Source organism: Silurus aristotelis (assembly GCF_946808225.1).
Source record: "Silurus aristotelis genome assembly, chromosome: 3".
Lineage (NCBI taxonomy): Eukaryota > Metazoa > Chordata > Actinopteri > Siluriformes > Siluridae > Silurus > Silurus aristotelis.
This window is the reverse complement of record NC_139576.1, coordinates 19796962-19820081: the sequence shown is the minus strand read 5'-3', so window position 1 is coordinate 19820081 and position 23120 is coordinate 19796962. Positions and strand designations below refer to the sequence as shown.

Sequence of the window (23120 nt, the reverse complement as noted above, 5' to 3'; positions counted from 1 at the left end):
TATGACAGCACAAAACAAAACCATAAAGAGGAGTACTTACACGACTGCTCTCTTTAAAAAGCTTAAAGCTCATCCACTTTGGCATGGTGACTCTCTGTGTTTCTGAACGCTTTCGTTCCTGCTCTCCACCTAAGTGTTTTTCTTTATCTTGTGTCTCCCTGTCCCTCATACAACTCTCAACAATCTCTCTCTCTCTCTCTCTCTCTCTCTCTCTCTCTCTCTCTCTCTCTCAGCTGAGGTGTGTGACAGAATCTGATTGGCTGGGACCAACAGGCTTCCAAGCCAATATTGTGAAAATGAAAGCCGTCACTACTGAGTATGTGTAAATCTGATCTACATATACACTGTGTGTGTGTGTGTGTGTGTGTGTGTGTGTGTGTGTGTACACATGCGCTCCCTGGTTATAACCTCCTGTGCTCTTTGCAATAGGAGTGTGTGTCTCTTTAAAGCAGCTGTGCTCTAATGCAAGCATGCACATGATCTTGTGGCGTGAGGATACAGTGGTGTGAGAGAAGAAAAGCTTTATTGTCTCTGCACTCAATGATTTGTACAGATTTTTTTTAAGATTAAACCTAATCATAACCTAAACATTAACTGATTTAGATGTAAAGCTGAAGAAATGACTATTGTATTTTAGAAACACAATAACAACCACGCTTTGACCAGACACATTTTCTCATTCGAAACCTTGCCTTATATGATAAACCCAGTTATCAGTTTATGTTTGATTCTTTTGCCAAGTAATGCAGGTGGTTGGACTGTACTTAGAGTTCATTTACTCTTCAGTAACTGCTTCATTCTGGTCAGGAACTATATCCTGAGACAATTGAACAATGTGTGACCAACATTTGTCAATAGAAATATTTAAATCTTTTTTTAATTCATATCTTTCCCTTAGTCTGCATTAAGGCACTTAACTAACTTTCCATATGGTAATGCATTACATTAGTTCGGACAATTAGGTTTATAAGACAACCAAAACAATTGGAAATGAGCAGCATACTGGAGCTAATGATTTATACCCTGGACAAGATGCCAGTCCTTCACAATGCATGATACGCACACCTTCACCCATTCACAGTTAACATTCACACTTTCTGAGTAGCAAATCCACCTACCAGTATGGGAGGTGGCTATGAATGTCCATGCTACTTGGTCTATGCATTACCATAAACCTTGGCTCAGGCTCCAACTCTGAACCCTGGAACTGTGTGCCAAAATTTCTACAGATCATTGATTCCATCTTCTCTTTGGATTGACACAAAGGTAAACCTGGCATATATGCATGAAATGGAGTATAGGGTACTATTCATTGTAGGATTCAAATATGAATACTTTTCAGGAATACAATGACAGATGGTAAGTACTGTATGGTTAAAAAAATTACAGAATAAATGGTGTTTCTTGTTTACACATTATTTGCTACTTGTGCAGGTTGATGCTTTACTGTAAAACTCTCATACATTCCATGTAATCATCAGCATAATTCCTGGTTCATAACTGTATAATCTTTCACAATTCAGGACATTTCAGCTGATTTGAAAGAAAAAAAAAAAAAGATCTTGTCTGAGCAGTACTGGGTCTGTGCCTGTTCATTTCCTCAATGGAACCATAGCCCAAATTAATGGTAAGTGGAAAACCATAGAATGAAAACGTCTCATGTGTGCTATGGAGCCTGACTGGGCGTCTTTGTCTGCTTGTTGGACCACAAGATTTAAAGACAGCAAAAAAAAACAAAAAACAGCCCATGTCTGGAGCTTGAAGCGTGTTTACCTCGACAAAACCAAGACCAAAGATTTTAGACATGTAGGGATATAGATGAAGGTTGGGCTTTTGAGTGGTTTTGAAAATCCACAAAGAACCAAGAAAATAACTGTTTATAAACCCAAGCAGAGGAACCATTACCAGTGTACAATCGACAATGCAGGGCTCCAAATAAAAATAATAATAGACAAATAAATAAATACATTTATCAAGAGTAATTCAACAAATTTACTATTGCCAGAAAACCTCTGTCCTGTTTTCGCTACACAAACCCAAATTGTGTTTATATTTTAAAGATGTACTGTATTAACTTATATAAGATGCAACAAGAGGCTGCTGTTTCCCGCCTTTCTATCCATCACTAGTCACGACTATATCGCAAAGTGTCTCTGAAGTAACTGAGATCCGAATCTAAAGCCAGCTCATGATATTAAATATGTGCACAGATGCATTAGTCTCTATTTGCTAAACTGCACTCGAGTTTTGAGTAGAAAGAAAACACAATTTCAGCAGAATCCGCACACAAAGAACAACAGGGCAGAAAAGACCAAACCTGCCCACAGACTCGTCTGGAGGACACAGCTGGGGAAAATAATACTCCCACATGGCAAGTGTGCAAGTGTTTGCTGCTGTTGTCAAGTGTGAAAGAAATGCATGTGGGCTTATTTACCTCCGGCAAATACGATGTGCTGACATTTCACCAACAAAGCAGTACAACAAAAAAAACTACAGCATGAGGACACTCACACACACTCGACATGCTCTCAACATGGTTCCAGCTTAGCTTGACAGTCATCTCACAGAGACACTACACACACACACACACACACACACACACACACACACACACACACACACACACACACACACACACACACACACACACACTCTCTCTCTCTCACTCTCTCTCTCTCTCTCTTTTCTCCTGTAAGTAATACTAATATGGAGCTTAAACTAACAATGGCCTTTTAAAAAAGATACAGTGTAAAAGCTCTTACTTTGATTTCACTGGGTCTCTCATAATTTCTTGGGGCACGACACAAACTAATACACAACCTAAACAGACTTTTCATGTTTCAATATTATTATATGGCACTCTAAATACAAAGTGCCATCATGGCTTCCATTCTTACTTAGCCATAATACCACCCCTGCTCAAGTCTTAAGAAAAGGGCAGGAAACCCTGTTTCAAATCCACCTGTCAATCAAAAGTCACATTGCCCTTTTAGGGGGTGTGGTCACCAAATTTTCTCTAAAAATGATTCAATGTCTTAAAATAATTTAGCTTTAATTTCCTCTCACTTGCAGAATGAACATCTCACAGTTCCTCATGCTGTGCAACTGATTTGACTGTAGACTCTATGAGACAAAGTGAGCACAAAAATGTGCTGAGTTTCTACCTTGTCACTGTCTGCTGTGTTCTGAGAGGTTCGAGAGGCAATAGAGATGGTGTCCGGCTGACTGCTGCCATCTCCCTGGCTATCAGCATCCTCTCCAATTTCTCTGCATAGACACACACACACAAACAAATCAATGTTTTATGACAGTCCTTGCCATATGAATAGCTATGCCAGCTGTAGTGTAAATGGTTTTAAAACAATGCTCAGATGTTTGAATGGACACTACCGAAAGTCTAACCTCTTGCTGTGATTGCGAGGCTTGGCAGGTGTTTTGGGTATTGGTATAGGCTCCTTTAGTGCCCCCTTCAGGTGAATGATCCTCTCTTGAATGACTTCCCGTATGTGCTTTATCCACTCCTGCTTTACTTCAATGCTGGACGCCTGTTGAATATAGCTGTTATTTCGACTCATGCTGCTTTTATAAAATCAATACACATAAGGATCTCCAGTGATATTGTTTAATAAATGCACATAATGAACTACAGTCATATGTTTATTTTTTTTTTGTAATATCATTGATTAGTAATATTTATGCATATCTCCTAAATGGCACCTTAAGAACTGTCTTGTTGTCAGATGAAGGTGTCCGTCCTGCCCATAGTGCAAATTTACAGGGGTCACCCTCTATGTGCTCCGTTACCCCCAGCTCTGATGTCTTTAAAAAAAAACACAAGAATAAAAAGACTTTTCTGTAAATATACCACAATCCAAGAAATTATCAAAGCACATGTTCTTTTAATAAATGTTCCAAAACAATGCAAAGAGCCACACCTACTGCAACACCCTTAAGCAAAATTATACACTGCCTAGTGCCTGTTTTTTTAATGCTTCAGAGAAAGGAGTTATTAGCACAACTGTTTCTATTTTTGCAAAAGCTGCATGGCCACTGGCAAGACCTGAAAAAGAAACCAGCTCATAACTAAACACTGAAGAGTTATATTTTCACAGCATTCATTATGCCTAATGAAAAAAAAATCTGACATCCTGGTTTACCAGTAGTTTGCTTTTGTAGACGTATTTAGTGCGGCCAGCTGAATCTTTGATCTCTTTGCTGAAGACAAGAGAGATCTCAAAGAGAAAGAGGTGACGGTCTCGTCCTTTCCGTATCAGGGATTTGGGGTCCCACACCTGGAATGTGTCCTGCAGGATCAGCTCTCCCTGCACATCCAAGTTCTCATCAAAACCTACAGCCAGAACAAAGAGCGTTCGTCATGGCTGAAGCCTCAAAAGGTTGGAAAACAGTTATCTAGTTCACCAGAAAATTTTAAATACAATAACAGAGGGTTTTGCTGGTATTGTAATTATATATGTACTTTCTGTGCTTTCACTTTATAATGTGAAATAAATACATACCCTCTAGCATGCTGAGGTGCATGGCATCATTGGCTCTTTTCGGTACAGCCAGCATCACCTCCAGCCCATCCTTAATCTCACCTTTACCTTCTTCACAACAGCTCAACAGCTCCTGAGAGGACAAATAGATAAAACCATTTCATTAAAAACCAAAATCATTTTAATCTTTTCATATACACAAAAACATGCTGATTTAATATACACAAACCAGTTCAGATATGCAGCACTGACGTTTGCGATACATAAATATGGTATTTTTTATATAAAAGTGAGCTACAAAGGGGAGAATATGAAATGACATACATTATACATATGATAAACATTTCTGCACATGATGGAATAGCATAAAGATAAAAAGAAAAAAAAAACATTATACTGTTTAACATCATTTAGACCACACACACACACACACACACACACACACACACACACACACACACACACACACACACACACAGCACCTTGAGAAGAAGCTGGTACTTGGTGATCCTCTGTACAGGCTTGATAAGGTATGAGGAGATGGAGTTTGCCAGGCCATGCCTCTGCTGGATTTCCTGCACAGCGGATAATCAGTAGATTATAACAGCAAGCTCAAAAACAGCACACAGAACTCATTAAGGTCTGTCTTTGCTCAGTGTTTGCTTTATGATTAATATTGTGGCATCCTGCAATTCAGTGTCCGGTGCCTCCCACTGGCTAAAATTGAGTACTTGTTAAAAACATGTCAGTTAGCTAAACTATGTTGCTTTTTGTGTGTGTGTGTGTGTGTGTGTGTGTGTGTGTGTGTGTGTGTGTGTGTGTGTGTGTGTGTGTCTCTACAACAGGTCTCATATTTAGATAACTTAATCTAACTTAAAAAAAATAAGGTGATAAAATATAGAGTTGTTCTGCTTTGTGTTCTCAGGACTGGTCTGGGATCTTTTTTCCTGTGTCTAGATTCAGAGTGAGAGGTTTGTCTTGTGCTGATATCTTACTCCCAGGATCCTGCTCCATTATCTACTGCTGGTCAGCAAGTTGTGCAATGCCATCTTTGTGGTGGCATTTAAGGCCCCCTCTAATGTATATGCAGCTCCTTCATGCTAAATTCCACTGTGTTCTAAGATTTATGTTAAACCTTTTGCTAGACATCCCAAAGCTTTATAGTGACCATGAGACTATGCCAGACCCCTTAAATACTGTTCATATAGGTTCTACATATTCCAAATCTGCATATTAAAATATTTCTGTGCATTTTTCTTTAATTGTATCTCTGTGTCCCAACAAAGTAGAAAGATATGGCAGCGCATCATCTCGTATTTGCGGCATTTTTGTACATGATGGTACAGAGTTATGTTTGTTATTTTGGCCTGCATCTGTGTGATGTCATTCATTGTGTCTGTGTACATACTGTTTGTAAATTGTGACAAAGTGTTTTCTTTATACAATTAAATCCCATTTGACACACTCGCCCTTTTTTCTTGAAGGGGTACAACAGATTGAAGAAGTAATAACGCAGAAAATGAGCAGAAAAGCTCTTACATCAAAAAAGCTTCCAGCTTGCTCCAGGATAAGCTGATTTGAGTCTGGCTTATTTTTGCAGTAGGACACATAGATCTGGAATTTATCCGCCTGGGGAAACAATGTCATATAGTATGTAAATATTTCAGCAGTATGTAAATAATTTCTCATCATTTTTATTATTATTATTATTATTATAAGAGGCTTGGCACTAGCTGATGGTGCATCAAAAGCACTCACCCATGTGACAAAGCAATGGCCCACATCCTCAGGCAACTGCTCGTAATTGATCAACTCTTTCAAGAAAATGCTAAACGGAAAGAGATAAGGATTAAAACAATGTTTAATCATGGTCCAGAATCATTTGCATATCAAATGAATATACTCAACATTTCATTTGCTTACATTTACATATTTCTAGCTAAAAGGACCTTAAAAGGAAATGAAAACACCAACATCACAGTAAAACTGACCTGAATAATGTACTGTATAACACTGATTCTAAAATGTGTTTGTAGATAACATCTTACTTATTATGGAAGTCATAAATCTCCTGGATGTTTCCGAAAATGACATGCTCTTTGTTGGCGATGCCTGGTGGGATCTCCTCCACACCACTAGTCATCTCCCAGAGGTATGTCTACACATTCACACGCACACACAAAGGAAATTGCTGTTTTCAGAAATGCCACATTATGCAATTGGAAATTTACATACAGTCATTTTCCTTTAGGGTTTGGGTGAAAATTGAAGGAAAAATCTTTATATCAAAAACTGCGGTGTTCTCATCTGTAATTTTTTAAATTGGTGTCATTTAAAAAGACCTCTCTTACCTCTAAGCACTCATGCAGATCTCTAACATAGGCTTTTTCAGTTTGCAGCAACTCTGCCATAATAAATCTAAACACACACACACACACACACACACACACACACACACACACACACACACACACACACACACACACACTGGTTAACATAATAGCAAGTTCAATTTCATTTTCCTTCTAGCATGTTCTTACATATAGGTATTTAGTTTTATTGGGCATGGTATATTATCTAATTTTTTAAATCAGGAATTGGTTAAGTGTTACTTACTTATATCCAATTAAACTTTATAAAAGTTTTAACACTCACTCTTTCTTCCTGGCTGACTTCCTTTTCTCCTCATTGACCTCATGGTTGGGTTCACGGAGTTTGACTTCTGGGTCGGTCAGACTGGCTGGAATGATATCTAACTCTAGGTCCTTATTTCGCTGAAAAAGAGAAACACACAAACATGCATACATTTTGCCATAGACAATAAAAAATGTTTTAACTGCTGTAAGAGTGTATAACTTATTTCCTAAATACCTCTAACACATCAGTTTTAGACAGTACCAGTTTTTGGTATAATAACTGTTTTTAGAGACATGAAAATCTCTGATCAGCTAAAGTTGCATCATGTCTGTAACAGCAATGACATGATATACTGTATCTGATTTAAACCTTTTCCGAAACAATACAGGCTAATAAGTGTGTATTTGGAATAAATGCTTTATGTTATATAATGGACTTTTCTTTCTCACCTCAGTGCTAATGCCCAGTGCATTCTCCAAGCTGCAGCGGTATTGACCCATGCGCTGGGAGAAGTCTCTGTAGCGCCTGTCCACCGTGCTCACCCATTTCTTTAGTTCAGTCACATGCACATGGCCTTTCTCTACAAAGTTGTCAGCTAGCTGGATCAGCAGCTTCACCTTCTCCTTGGTTTGCTGGAAGTCACCACATGTGATACTTAACCTTAGTTAGTGTCTGATTATTATTATTATTATTATTATTTAACATAAATGCTACCAGTGTGCCCCCAGAAACAGTGGAAAACCTTGGACGATCTTTGTCCTATGAATTTAATATCTGACTGAACACTTGAAAGTAAAAACCTCCCACTCACAGCATCTTGTGAGCATCCTGAGGCACACCGCCAGTCTTTACCAAAAGCAAACTTCGTATACTAGTACATTTTTACGTCTAGAATCAACTTTACATATTGCAAATTGCTAATTTAAGCACTCTGTGCTACAGAAGAAAATTATTAAAAACAGACAGTAATTTCTTCACCAGCATTGTGCATGAGCAATACCTACCTTGGCAGGGACACAGAAGTTGTCATACTCTTTCAGCAACTCTTGAGTTTTCTCACTTGAGTCGCCTAAAGTGTTGTGAGTGGAGAGGAAATAGTCACCTGCCTCCTGAAGCCAGTCTAATGCCTGCAATGTGAAGATGAAGAAAAATGCTGCACATGTGAGGAAGTATAAAAGACAGAAAAGGGATATAAAGATGTCAGGTGTTTAAAAGTGCATTCAATCCAAATAAACGAGGGTTGTCTTGTTTTTATGTTGATGCCGTAAGTGCTATCACTACACAAATCTGAGGTGTATTCACCGCATGTGTGTGTATGTGTCTGTGCATGTGTCTGTGCATGTGTGTGTGTGTGTGTGTGTGTGTGTTGTGTGTGTCTGTGCTGCTTTCTGGTTTGATGGATCTCACCTGTTTGGCGCTGCGCTCAAACACCACATACTGCTGGCACTGATCCAAGCGCCGTTTCTTCATGGTCCAGAAGTGCAGGACTCTGTTCTCCCTCTGCAACAGTTCATTGAGGATTGCTACAAAAGAAAACAACATAGATATAATATATATATAGATATAAATACAGATATAATACGCTATTAAAACACAGTAGAGGTTTTAGCATACTGTAATTAAGCATAATGAAAAGAAAATTTGAAAAAGTTTATCCGCATGGTCTGACCTTTGACCTGCTGTTCAGAGCCACGGGTGTTGCCAGAGGAAGCAGGAGTGCTGACATTGTTGCGGTGGATGTACTTCAGAAAAACTTCAGCATTACGTCTGGCTAGTGTACATGCCTGAAAAACAGCACGTTAGAAAGAACAAAGATCTCAGATCTAAAAAAAGCCCCGTCTTTGTGACTTCTTTAGTCACATCAGGAGTTCAGTTTATGCAAAACACTCATTCTTGTTTTTCTGACTAACACAGATAATTACACACAATCCTGTTTTACACAAAACTAATCTGTGCAATAAGCGGAGAAAAAGGGATTTGTGTAAAACTGGGAAGCGACACGTTTTTAAATGAATTACAGTGGCTATAAGTGCTAATCTAATAAAGAAAAGCTATGAAAATCACTGTGAATTATTTCATCGTTTAATATTCAGAAAATCCAGAAGTTATGCATACAAATAAAAAAGAATCTCCTTAGAAGTTCCAACACAAAAACGCAGTGGAAAATGTGTGAAAAGAGTGCAATTAAATGTTTTAAATGAAACACTGGTAAAACTATTGAGAAATAAGCAGGTCCGAATTTTCATATTAAATCTATATATAATTTAATACACACATATTATATTATGTTTCATGTTGAACTATGACTAAATCTTTTTTTTTTTTTTTTTTTTTTTTTTTTAAGAATTCTCTAGTCTCCATTCTTTCTACACAAAGAGATAAAAACAGATAATAAAAGGTACTTTGAAGGTATTTGGTATTAAAAATTATTCAGGGATCTTTACAGAAATAAAACTGAGATTACATTAAATCAGTCTTAGATTAAATGTATGTGACCTTTCCTTTATTTACCTTTAGGAAAGCCTCTTTCTGCTCCAGATGTTTGCTGATGAGGGGAAACACATGGTCACTCTCAGCTAAAGGGCCCAGCTTATCATGACCTCCACACCAGTCCTCATCCCGTCTGTATTCCTGCTCCAAACTCTCCAACACACTGCACACCTATATACCACAGACACACACACAAGTTCACATTCAACCATCTACCAGTCCTATTTAAAATTCCATTATTTTCTTGCAGCATTTTCTTACTTCTACTATTTTTATGTTATGTTACTAACCATTATATATATTACATATATTAGTGAGTAACCAGTGGGTGGTGCATTTCACCTGCTCAGAGGTCTTGTAGAAGGCCACAGATGCGTTAACTAGCTTGAGCCGGTCCTCCATTTTTAGCATGAGCTGCTGCCAGTGCATGGCCACCTTTTCAGCACAGGTGCGGATAGCATCAGGGTCATAGTGGCCCGATTGCAGCAGGACTTCTGCCTTCTGCTGGACCTGAAGTGCACTCTGATGGGTCTTCTGTAGAGAGTTTGCATGGAACAAGGACTGGAGAAGGAGACAGAGACAAAAAGAGAAATTAACAAGAAATACGGTTTATTTAGAAATCATAAAACGCTTAGGATTCGAACAGCTACAAATGTAGTTACAATCTGTCAGCTGAGAATGCGAAAAATAAAACCCTGTAATATCTTTTTAATGGAACACTGGAGATGAAAAGAAATGTTACATGTCTTTCATGTTTAGATTGCTCTATTTAATGCTATAGCTACCAGCTACCAGTTTTGTTCTTTTCAGCACACAAAACCTGGAGCCAAAAAACACAACGATAAGCAACCGAGCACTGCAGCCTTCCGAGGAAAAAAAGATGATCGCACTTTTCTACACCAATAAATATAGTTTGTGTAAATGCAAAATTCATGAAGTACATCAAGGTGCAACAGATGTATCTGGTTCTGTTATCAAAGACAAAATAAACACTCTTACTTCTTCAATAAAGAACATAATCGTTTAGAAAAACTGTGGTTATACACGTATTATAGTAGACTAATAAATATTTTAAGGCTGCCATGTGTCTCAATGAACCAAGAGACCTGAATTACTAAATAGTGTCTGTTATAACTGTAGATAAACAGCATGTCTTAATGTCTTTACCTAAAATTCCCCTCGGAAGTGGAAAAATCCTGTTGTGTTTTTACTTCTCTTAATAAATGCATGAATGTCTGTTCTAGTCTTGGATACTGGTGGTTCTTACAGCTACAGTTACATCCTGTATACTGAGGTAAAATAAATGCTGCTAATAAGTTTTTAAAGGGGCTTTTTATTCGTATCCACAAATGGGTTCCAGAGCTGTTATAAGATGCGTGGGGTTTAGGGTGTGTGTGTGTGTGTGTGTGTGTGTGTGTGTGTGTGTGTGTGTGTGTGTGTGTGTGTGTGTGTGTATGTGTACCTCTATAGCAAGCTGAAACTGTTCATGCTCTCGTTGTAGTTGTTCAGCCTCAGACAGTGAGCTGGCATTAACCATGCTGGCATTCAACATAGACTCACCATTGCGGATCCAACTGAGCACCTAAACACAAAATCACACCCACACACAAAGACACAATTAGGAATTAAGCATCAAACCAAAATGTTTTGTAGCTTCTTCATCATCTTAGTGACTCCAATGTAGTACATGGGATGTTAGCTGAACAATCTACATGAAAACATTCAGGGTTTAATATGTAAACATGTACAATATTCAGTATATTATTATTTATTATTTATTGCATATGCTTCCATAATTTCTATACTTTCTATAAATATCTGTATATAGGATCTGTAATGCGTTTCACCCTGACTGTACATTGTGTAGTGTTCTTTTTTTCTTTTTTAATTCATATAATGTTATATCTAGAAGCTTCTATCATTGAGAAATTATATATATTATACTATATATACTATTATTTATATATATAATAGTAATAAAAACTTTTCTGATTGTAAGTCCAATTCTAAATGTATTGTATTATTTGACTTTAATTACATTATAATTTATATACTGATAATAATGATACAAAATGCAAATAAATCTTTATATAACGGTTGCCTTTAGACAGTGAGTTGTTCTGTGTCCCTCAATGATTGGAACAACGATTTTAAATGTGTTAAGCATGAAATAAATTTGGGTAAACTGACAAAGAGCTATGTTTATTTATAGTTGAGATAGTGAAATATATGCAAAAGAGTTTAGGTAAACCTGTCATATTCAGTAAATAGAAAGTTCACCTTGTGACAGTATTTCCCACACATATCAGATAATTTATTTTGGAATAAACAGTGTTTCGTTTCACTGGTATTTAGATGCATGCTTGACTAATTCAGCCTGCTGGCTTCCAAATTTTAAACCTACATGAAACCAGATTCCCTTGTGGATTCAGGGAAAGCCCTCTCTAGCTGTCTCTGCCTCTAACTTTCCATATCTTTATCCCGTAATCAGTCCATTTCTCTTTATTAGTAGTTGTATAAGTGGAGGCACTTGATGGCTGTCTCTAGAGACACTCCTTGACCCTTTATTTAATCCTGAATGAGATTAGTTTAGAGAAAGCAGGAAGGAGAGACAGACATCTGAGTAGCCAGTGCCATCATTAGCCTTTGACCTGCTGTCTGGACCAGCACAACTAATAGGTCTGAATGGGGCAGTACAAATGTACTGTAGCCTACTATATGCTTAAGTGGATGCTATTTTAAGATAACCTGTTAGAAATGATACATGTTACTAATATACAATAAACTACTATAATATACGAAATGTATAGATATGCAAAGAAGAAATTTACAATTGTATAATTGTTTATAACCATTATTCAAAGGCATAGAAACACTGTTTTATAAATAAACCTCTATATATTGGGAATGGTACTGAAAAGTAGCTGTATTTTTGTCATTCATTTTAGGTAGCAAATAACTCAAATTCATGCATATTTGTTTAGTTATTAAGGCCAGAATTTAAAAGTTAAATAAATGTGTTTCTCTATTAGCTATACTCTGCAATCCATTTCAGCATCAATAATTTATGGAATTGATGATTTACAACTGGGAATGATTTTCAATCCTAGTTCTGGGGTGTGGGAAATGGTAGCTCGGTGGAAAAGGCAGAGGGATTTCTGAGTGAAAGGTTATGACTTCCAATCCTAGCACCCAACAAACTACCACTGTTGAGCCCTTGAGCAAGGCCCTAGAAACAACTGGAAGTCTGCCTCTTGTCCTGTACACTTTAGTTTTCCTGGGGATAATTCTAAATATGCAGGCCAAAAAAGTATTCCAGGGCTGGCCTGGGATATAAAACCTGTCTGATATAGAATACAGAGATTGCTGAAAGTTTTGAGGCTTGATATCTCAGTGGTATAGAACCATAGTTCATGGAAAAAGAGCAGTTTGAGCACTAGCCTTACAGCATAATGGAAGACATGTTTAATTCATACACATTTTTGTTTTTGCCTGGAGAGGTGAGACTGAGAATGAGGACACACAGTACACTTTTCTGCACTCTGTGTCTTCATAACTTTCCACACAAATCTCATAGCACTTTTGCTTTAAAAGTTAACAGATTTCTGCATGACTGCAGTTCTCTCCATTTGCATCTGGCTGACTCAAGCTAAGCAGGTCAGTCTGCTCGTCATTTCTTGTCATTGCTTGTTATATTTGTAACACTATGCATCCACTTGCATATGTTGCTGCTACCTAGTGCTGCACTGCTTCTTTCTGCTAGATGCTGATAGCTGTTTCCATGGATTTACTTATAGAATGTAAAATGTTTGCTCCTACGGAAAGCCATGCGATGTCACGAACACGCTTCTTTGCATAACTTTGTGCTTTTTTGAACTTTCTTGGCCACATGGCATGCCAGATTTTGCCACATACCAACTGTCATGCCTTCTGTGAAATGAATAACAAGCTTAGAACTAAGATAAGATGTGTGCTTGTAGGTGGTTTTTTTTTAATGTGCTTTGTGCCTACAGTTTTATGAGTATGTACAGTATAATGAGTGTGTATGAGTAAGTTTTAATGTATTCTTTGTACGTTTTACCTGTTTAACCTCAGCCTGCAAATGTCGTAATTGGAGACACTGTTCTATCCGTTTCTGTGTCTGCTCTGCGCTCATGTCCAGTTCATGTTGTTTCTCATGAAGAAACTCCAGCAGCTCCTGCACTTGCATTGCCAAATCCACTTCCTTTTCCCCTGTTAACTCAATGCCTACACACACACACACACACACACACACACACACACACACACACACACACACACACACACACACACACACACACACAAGCAATCAAATATAACAGTCAGTGTTTTGCCTATAAAGTCTTGAATAAAGGCAAATTTCACACATAGGCAAATCCTATGGACAAAATTAGAAAGACCAAACATGATATTTCTATCAACAAAACATTTACTGTGTTAAATTCTACAGATTTTGTGTATTTAACATTATTCATTATCCCAAGTAGGACAATGGTCAAATCATGTTAAAATATGTTACAATATCAAGTGAGGTCAAGTGAGTTTTTATTGTAATTCTCTATATAGCTTGCATAATGAGTGTGTGAACAAATGTGTGCATGGTTTCCTTAGATTGACTGGTGTGAATTTGACCAACTTGTGCTCAGTTTTGCCAGGATAGGATTCAAATCCTTCTGTTTTGTATATAAAATATAAAAGATGGTGGTGTATTTTTACCCTTTTCAATCAGTATTTCATGGTGAATGTAAACTTTTAAATTCAACTCAATACTTGAAGAACAATGCATGAATGTACAGATGCATATATGTAAAATAGCCACTAGGTGTCAATACATATCCACTTTTTCCATGAAGTGTCCTGTGCATCACTGATACCGTAAGTGTTGCTTAGGGTCACTGTAGTAAAACCATATGGTGCATGATTTATTATTTACAGTCATGACTATTGTCTAGAAACACATAATTTATTAATAAAACACAGGGTTATTTATGTTCCCGTTTCTGGAACAGAATAAGAAACAAAATACAGTGAGAAGTGTGTGAAAAAGCAAAGAAATTATTCACAGTGCAATATACAAAATGTTTAAATGGTGTTTTTTCATTTAATCTAAAATACTTATTTCAGATATCATTATAGTATCAATGAAGTGGCCAGTCAAATGTAATTTGACTGCATTAGAGAAGAGACAAAGACTCACTCAGCACATAAGCGAGAGTGTGTGAGATTGTCTCAGTGTGATTTGGCAGAGTGGCATTTCCAAAGCCAGAACCAGCAGCGACTCATAAGCCAAGGTCCATATGTGGGAGTAAGGGGGGTGTGAGATGGGTCAGCAGTTTGAAGACAGAAAGCCTGTTTCCCATGTTAAAAATATCTTTAAGACACAGAAATGCAGGCAGAAACAGAGCAAGAGGATTAAAGGAATGGAGGAGTGGAGGGTCGGGGGACATAGGAATCAAAGTAGAGTGAATATGGAGAAATGGACAGAGGGGGTTATAGATTGGCTTTGATTATTTAACCTATTATTTGGCTTCTTTGCATGCAGAGTCACACAGCTGCAGAGTTAAGCCAAAGACCATAAAGCTCAGCTGCCTCACTGGTTCAGACACCCAACATCTGCTTATCTCCCTTTCTTTATTCATCTCTCTATATCCCTCACTCTACCTTATACACTTATCTCTCTCCATTGCCTCTCCACCTGCATATGAAGATTGCTTATTGATCTGAAGTTTTGTTTGTATGACAGTAATCTACTCATTCATTCATCCATACATCTATCCCATTTTATTTTCTTCTCTCTCTCTCTCTCTCTCTCTCTCTCTCTCTCTCTCTCTCTCTCTCTCTCTCTCTCTCTCTCTCTCTCTCTCTCTCTCTCTCTCTCTCTCTCTCTCTCTCTCTCTCTCTCTCTCTCTCTCTCTCTCTCTCTCTCTCTCTCTCTCTCACCTGAAGCCTGGACCTCCATGATGTACTGGTGTAGGTCTTGGCCCTGCTGGATGACCTCATATGTCATGTTATTCATGGCCAGTTTTCTATCAGCGTGTCGTTGGAGCCTCTGTTCCACCAGACTGGGCTCTTCGGCACTGAATTCGCTAATTTGCCGTACCAAGTCCTCGTTCCACGCGTCCAGTTCTGCAGTGACCTGCACATCACAAGAGAAAGACAATTTTAAACTCAATCATATTCAAGTTTACAAGCAATATTACCCTGACCCTACCTAATAACAGATATTTAAACAATAAATAAATAGATTTTATGTTGCTACATTTGGCAGGCCATGCAGTACTTAGCAGAAATGTAAGCACACTAAGCATTTTCTTTTATGCACTGTATTCTGTAAATATTTTATATATTTCATAAATATGTTAAATATAATCATTTTTTTTATTTTCTATTTAGATTTTTTAAAATATATTTTACAGTATTTTTATGGAATTAAAGAAAGGAGGATATAAAGTAACTGACTTTTTCAGACACAGTAGTCTGATATAATGTGCAGAAACAGCAAGTGAGGTCTGTGGCAAGTTCTTCAACTGGCTTGAAAAATCTACAAAGCTGAGTTCTTTTTAACCCATATAACAGTGCACTACGGAGCTCATGCACATTTTAAAGGTTTAAATGTTTGGCTCCATTAACCCTATATATAGAGTATATGGTATATTATATTATAAAAGCCTAAAACAACCCAGAAATATTTTTATTTGGGTTTAATTACAGCTTGGCCAACTCATGGCATTCACGAGGAATAGTTTTTAGATCACAGGTGTACCTTATACCTTGTGCCTTATGTCAAGAGTTAATCTGTGAATCTCTTGCATTCTTAATGTGCTTTAGACCATCAGTTGACTTGAGCATCTCTCTTAGGGCTACTACAACTACTATACAAACACATATTATGGCAAGTAACACTCATTCAAGTAAAAAGAAAAAATAGTCATTTCTTCAAGAAGGAAAGTCAGTCAATCTGAATAAATGTTTAGAACATTAAATGTAATGGAAATGATGACCAAGAGCTACCTCTGCTGCAGAGGATATCTATACCGATTTACATAAAGGCTTTCTGGAGTTCTAATGGCAGACATATTTCAACATCCGCTGTTCAACAAGTGAGTCAAGCTCCTTATCTTCAAATTGTAAAGAAAACCATTTTTTATTTTATTTTGGATGAACAACAAGCAGTACAGATGTGTTTGGGCCAAGAAACATAAAAAAGGTCATTAGATAAGTGGAATACTGTCCTCTGGTCTAAAGAGTACAAATGTGAGACTTTTTGTTCTACCTGCTGTGTCTATGTGAAACGTAGAGAGGGTGAACAAATAGTTCCTGAATGTGTGGTTCCCACTGTGATGCATGGAGGAGGAAGTGTGATGGTGTGGAGGTGCTTTGCTAGTGACACTGTTGGTGATTTAATAAAAATTGAGGGCACCTTTAACTAGCATGGCTACCACCGCATTTTGCAGCAACATGCCATCCCATCTGGTTTGCACTTAGTGGATTATCATTGTTTTCCAACAGAACGATAACAGCAAATACACCTTTTATTTATGTCAGAGCTATTTGCTCAGGAAGAAGAGTAATGGAGTGCTGCATCAGATGACATGGCCTCCATAATCAATCAATCCAAATCCAGTTGAGATGGTTTGGGTTGATTTGGATCTGAGAATGCTGGAAAAGCAAGTATTTAACACCTCTGGGAACACCTCAAGATTGTTTGAAAACCATTCCATGTGTCTAAATCATCAGGCTGACTGAGAGAATGCCAAAAGTGTGCAAAGCTTTTATTAAAGCAAAAGGTGGCTACTCTGGATAATTGAAAATCTAAAACATATTCTGGGTTATTTAACATATTTTTGTTTATTACATAATTCAATACATGTTCTTTCACAATTTGAATGTCTTCAGTATTAATAGAAATAAAAAAAACTGTTTTTAGCACTGTATATGTATGTCTATACAGATACGTATATATACATATATACGTATATATGTATATATACGTTGGTGATTCATGGTCTGGGGCTGCATGAATGCTGTTGGTACTAAGGAGCTGTGGTTCATTGGGGGAAACATGGATTCCAGCATGTACTGTGACATTTTAAAGCAGAACATGATGTCCTCCCTTCAGAAACTGGGGCGGCAGTTTTCTAACATGAAAATGACCCCAAAACACAATGCCAAGGTGACAACTGCCTTGCTGAAGAAGCTGAAGGTAAAGGTGATAGAGTGGCCAATTATGTCACCTGAACCCTATTGAGCACCTGTGGAGCATCCTCAAGCAGAAGGTGGAGAAGCACTATGTGTCTAACATCCAGAAGCTCCGTGATGTCATCATGGAGGTGTGGAAGAGGATCCCAGCAACAACCTGTGCAGCTCTGGTGAATTCCATACCCAGGAGGATTAAGGCAGTGCGAGTTAAAAATGGTGCTCACACCAAATATTGACAGTTTGGACACAGTTTTGAAACGTTAATTTAGGGTGTACTCACATTTATTGCCACTTATTTAGGTAATAATGGATTTTTGTTTAGTTATTTTCAGAGGACAGTAAATCTGTACTGCTGTACAAGCTGCACATTGACTACTCTAAAATATATCCAAGTTTTATTTCTATATTGTCCCTTGAAAAGAGTGTGAGTGTGTGTGTGTGTGTGTGTGTGTGTGTGTGTGTGTGTGTGTGTGTGTGTGTGTGTGTGTGTGTGTGTGTGTGTATATGTATACATTTTAAACATTTTTTTTTTTTAAGGCAATTATTTCTTTTATAATGCACACTGAAACATTTAATTAGATAATTAGAGTGTGATTTGATATTTGTACCACATATCTGTAACAGCCAGCTATAAAATAAAAGATTCCAGATTAATTAGAGCACAGGAAGTGTGACCGATCTGAGCCTGATACGTTATTTGATATCACATAAAAGTTCATACTTGACCCTAGCTGCTTACCTCAATGGTGTACTGTTCAAAAATGCGCAGTTGAAGAAAGATGTCCAGTTTAATCTTTCTTTCATGGAATAGCTCTTCCATCTGACCCTGTGCCTCATCCAGCTGCTGTAGCACACTCTCAATGTGAGCTATTGAACTGTTATGCGGCATTTTATTACTGCTCATCGCTGAATCTCTGTTAGAGAAATCGAAGAAAGGTAAGACTATATGTTTGTGTACTGTATGTGTGCATGAATGCATGTATGTTTAATGTGCATTAACCTGAGTTGTTGAATGAGGTCTTCTCCTTCTTTAATAACATTGAGTGTGGCCTCCAGTGTGGTGGCTTGCTGTTGCTGAAACTGTTTGATCAGTTCCTGCACAGAGTCCACCGAGTCTGAGCACACCTCCTCTAACAGTTCCTTTTGCAGATCCTCCATCCATGTCCATAGCTACAAATACAAACAAATGCACATACATTAGAGGAAGAATTACCTTAGTGTCTTTGTGGAAATGTACATTTTCCAGAAAAGGTTTTGGCTTTTTCCAATGGAGCTGTCTGACAATACCCGGATGCTATTTTACTCCTATTGTAAAGACCTTTGCTTCTTCTTGTGGGAATGAAATAAAACACATGTACACACAGACCAAATACTGCTTCCAATTATTTCAATAAACCTTTCATTTCATAATCATTGCTGTCTGGATGTGTTTCCATAATTAGAAACTGAACCAAAAATAAATTTTTCGCAATGATCAAATTGCTTCCATCTTAAAATAATAGTTCTTTCCACTATTACCCTGCTGTGTGCATCAAACTAGCATCTTTGTGGTTGCAGCTGAATACTTTCCCCAGGCTGTTTACTGATTTGTGCTGTAATGGTAGATATAATACTGCTTTAAAAAAGCAAATCATCTTCTCACCCAGAATTTTGACAGCTTCTCGATTAAGTGAGAGGTTCAAAGTTGCAAAAGTGTGAAAGCATGCCTGCATCTAATGCTACTTTTCCAGATGACTAATTAATACCTATTTACACACCATGCCAGTTATTATCAATGAATCAATGTGTTCATGATCTATGTGAAAAAAAAGTGAAAAGTGGCGCTTTTCACTTTTTCACTCAGTACTTTAATCATTTCTATCATCGATCTAGTTTATAACCAGAGTCTTTTCTCTCAGGCCTCCCTGATCTGCTAGAGATCAAGAAGCTGTCTATCACATACATGCAGAAAATATTTCTGCTTCAGCAGTAAGAAGCAATATCATCATGCACTGATCAATGCTTCTTGACATCATCTTTGGATTTCTTTCATACATTTCAACTAATCAGCTATTTTGCTCCTACTCCAGGAGCCTTCAGAGTAAAGTTGGACTGTGCTTATATCTTGCAGCACACTCGTTATTGGACCTGCTCTTCACATGGGACCTGCACTACTATAGAGAATACGAAGATCTCTACATAATCACATAACACTTCTTCTTGGAGGGTTCAGACCACCTATTACACAGGTATATTATGTTATGCTAGTTTTGGGGCACTGTGGGGTGACTCCCCCATCCAACCACTCTCGGAGAATATCTTAATAAGCTAATCCTTTTCTTGCTGCGATTTCTTCCAGTCAAAAAGTGCAGACTGGCCAACACAACTGTTGGCCATGCAACTGCTGTATCTCCAGCTGTCACCATTATTCCTTGCAGTTACTTTAGTGAATTATTTCTTATCATCCCTAAAAGATCCTGCATGTTTCCTGAGTGACGTATCTTGAGTTCAGGTGGCATTGTGCAGCTCTGGAAGTGTCCAGGAAGTAGTATTAACCCATGGATCATTTTAAATATTAAGGAAATGTGAAACTGCACATAAGACTTAATCTAGGCTTTAAAGAGAATTACATAGGCTCTTTTGGTTATAGTACCTAGCATCACATTCCCCATACAAATATACTGTATATTCTGTCAGCACATTATTAGGCAAAAAAAAAAAAACATTAGCATGTGAGTAGGGCAATATCAGTATGTGTGTGATTATAGAAAGAAATATGAATACAGAGAATAAGTAATGTGAATTACTAAAAAAAAAACGTTTTAAAAAATTCATTAAAAAAAAAAATTCTCTTAGAAGAATTGTCAGAAGCACTGTCACACACAAATTTCCCACATAAATCCTCTGGGATTTCCACTCTTGCATACATGTAGAATCAAATACATGTGGTGTTCTACAAGAAAGGCAAAGTATTAAAAAAAAATCCACAATAATCTATTTAAATAGAAGTAACACGAGGCCTACCGAGGTTCTCTTTTAACCATACAACCAGAAAAACAGAGTCACAAAAACATAGGAAACATCTCAAGGCTCTGTTCAACCTTCCCATTTGGCACAGAGAAAGAAAACATGCCATTGCTGGTGATTATTTAGTGCTGTTTTCTTGGCGGTTGACTGACACATCAAGATAAGAGTTAATAAACTGAAAACACTACTCACAGCCTCAGGCTTTTCCATACACAATGCACTGGCACAACAAATGACCTTCTACTGCTGTCAAAAGGTCTCTGTGTCTTTCATACAAAATATATATGCATACATATACTGTATATATATACACTGTATATATGTTTTGAATGACAGAAGTAAGAGTAGGAGTGGAAGTCCCAGAGTATCTATGTGGCAAATTTGTGTGTGACATATATATTGTAAAAATATATATGAAGAGGCACATATTAAAATTTATGTCACGATAAGAAATCTTGAAATATTTTTTCTTTTTATTGTAATTTGAATAGCGAAAATAGAAGCCTGGTTTTTGGTTCATAACTGGAAATATGCTCTAATCTATAGGTATCAGCAGCAATCTATGAGCCTTAATGTTAGTTATTGTTGGGAAAAGGCCATTCATGTTTTCCATCTTTTGGCAGCCCCACAACCAAGAAACAAACATCACACTGCTCGGGCCATACTTATTGGGGATGTTTGACATATAGCGAATCAGCATGATTTGGGAAGATCGGTTGTGAAACATATGATATTTTGCTGTGTAATGATGACATCAAGCATTATGTTAACAAGAAGGGCAGTGACAGAATGTCAAAAAAACTGCAAGCTTTTTCTAAATAAAACATGTTTTTTTTAAGATGCTCATTCAGAACCAGAAATGATTCATCCTTTAAAACAGGGGTCATCAATTCATGTGAGAAAATGATAAAAAAAAAAATATAGGACACAAATAAATAAACAAACAATTAAGAAGAAGAAACCCCTTACTTTTATGTTTTATGTTCATTGTGTCTTTTTTTTTTTTTTTTTTTCTTAAATATTTATTTTTTAATATATTACTTTTTAATTAAATTTTTATATTTTATTTTTAATATTTATTTTTTTGCTTTACTGGAAAGCGCCTTGTGCTCCTGTTGGTGGTTGTAATGCGCTTTATAAATAAAGTTTGATTGATTGATTACTGTTTCTCAAATGCTTTGGTCTAACAGCATTTGGTGTTTTTACTATAACAGCTAAATAATATAGGTTTTTTTTTTTTTTTGTACGTTTTCACTCTGCTGGTCTATTTGATGATATTATCAACAAGTCTACAGAAAAAAGAAGCAGGGTTTGGCAAAAAGAAACTCGTTTGACAATCACTGCTTTAAAGGGTTAACACATTCATAACGTTTAGTGGCAGCATGTCTGGAGTTTCCATAGTAACCATATTCACAGTCAATCAGTAAGGCCTCAAAATAGGAAATGCCATTTGCTGATTTTTCGGTATGACAGCTTTGCCAAAGAACAATGCAATCTCATTAAAACTCATCAGTTACGAGGAACTGCCTAATATATCATCATGCTTGTTTCAGCAAATCTACAATGTGACCTGATAGAAATAATATTTCTTTTTTAATATCGTGACAGCAAAAAGGACGTGATGATACTTTGTGTTCACGCTGCAGTTTTAAACTGTCCCATAAAACATCAAGTTGTTTTTGTCTGCAACTCAGATGTGCATTTATCTGCTCTTCTTAGCCTATTCAATCCTTCAAAATAGCATACTGGTTGGTATTTGGCATAAGGAGCATGACATTCTGATTAACACAAAATTAGAATGTGTGTCTGGCACAAAGCAAAAAACATTTCCTGCTTCTCAAACTGATCTATTTTTAGGTGGAAATGACATGTACACATGCTTCATTTGAGATGTCATATTATAGTATTGTCTCATATTTAGAACATCCCTATCAAATTTTCAACACTCAATCATTAATGATCACAGATGTGCAGTTATTTTTTTTGTGTTCTAACTAATGGATTAAATAAAAAAAACGCTGTTATCAGACTTTATGTAATCTATTGGTTGTTATAAAATATGATGATCTTATTACATGAATGCACCCAATTACACTTTTACTTTCTTAATAAACAGATTCACATTTTTACTATTTCCTATATTAAAACAAGACAATCCAAATTATGTATTAATTTACATTAATAATTTAATATTATTTATTTATATTAATGCAGTCCTCCTCTTGTAAACCAGCCATACCATCAAAAGGTCAAATCTGCCTATCCTTGCCG

At 37.0% G+C, this 23120-nt stretch overlaps 1 protein-coding gene across 2 annotated transcripts in view; it reads right to left on the bottom strand.

The window, feature by feature from the left end:
* Nucleotides 1-23120, bottom strand: part of kalrna (kalirin RhoGEF kinase a) — a 151560-nt gene that overhangs the window by 36867 nt on the left and 91573 nt on the right. For both annotated transcript variants that reach the window (XM_083536663.1, XM_083536664.1), the window contains exons 12-33: nt 18844-19013; nt 18583-18757; nt 15585-15780; nt 13705-13871; nt 11086-11205; nt 9966-10184; nt 9645-9794; nt 8803-8917; nt 8541-8656; nt 8138-8260; nt 7583-7765; nt 7152-7270; nt 6848-6914; nt 6545-6654; nt 6255-6324; nt 6036-6125; nt 4979-5071; nt 4518-4629; nt 4158-4348; nt 3718-3819; nt 3403-3545; nt 3165-3267 (exon numbers count right to left, since the gene is read on the bottom strand). In XM_083536663.1, the coding sequence (XP_083392789.1) occupies nt 3165-3267; nt 3403-3545; nt 3718-3819; nt 4158-4348; nt 4518-4629; nt 4979-5071; nt 6036-6125; nt 6255-6324; nt 6545-6654; nt 6848-6914; nt 7152-7270; nt 7583-7765; nt 8138-8260; nt 8541-8656; nt 8803-8917; nt 9645-9794; nt 9966-10184; nt 11086-11205; nt 13705-13871; nt 15585-15780; nt 18583-18757; nt 18844-19013 (2934 nt within the window). The remainder of the gene's footprint in view (nt 1-3164; nt 3268-3402; nt 3546-3717; nt 3820-4157; nt 4349-4517; nt 4630-4978; nt 5072-6035; nt 6126-6254; nt 6325-6544; nt 6655-6847; nt 6915-7151; nt 7271-7582; nt 7766-8137; nt 8261-8540; nt 8657-8802; nt 8918-9644; nt 9795-9965; nt 10185-11085; nt 11206-13704; nt 13872-15584; nt 15781-18582; nt 18758-18843; nt 19014-23120) is intronic.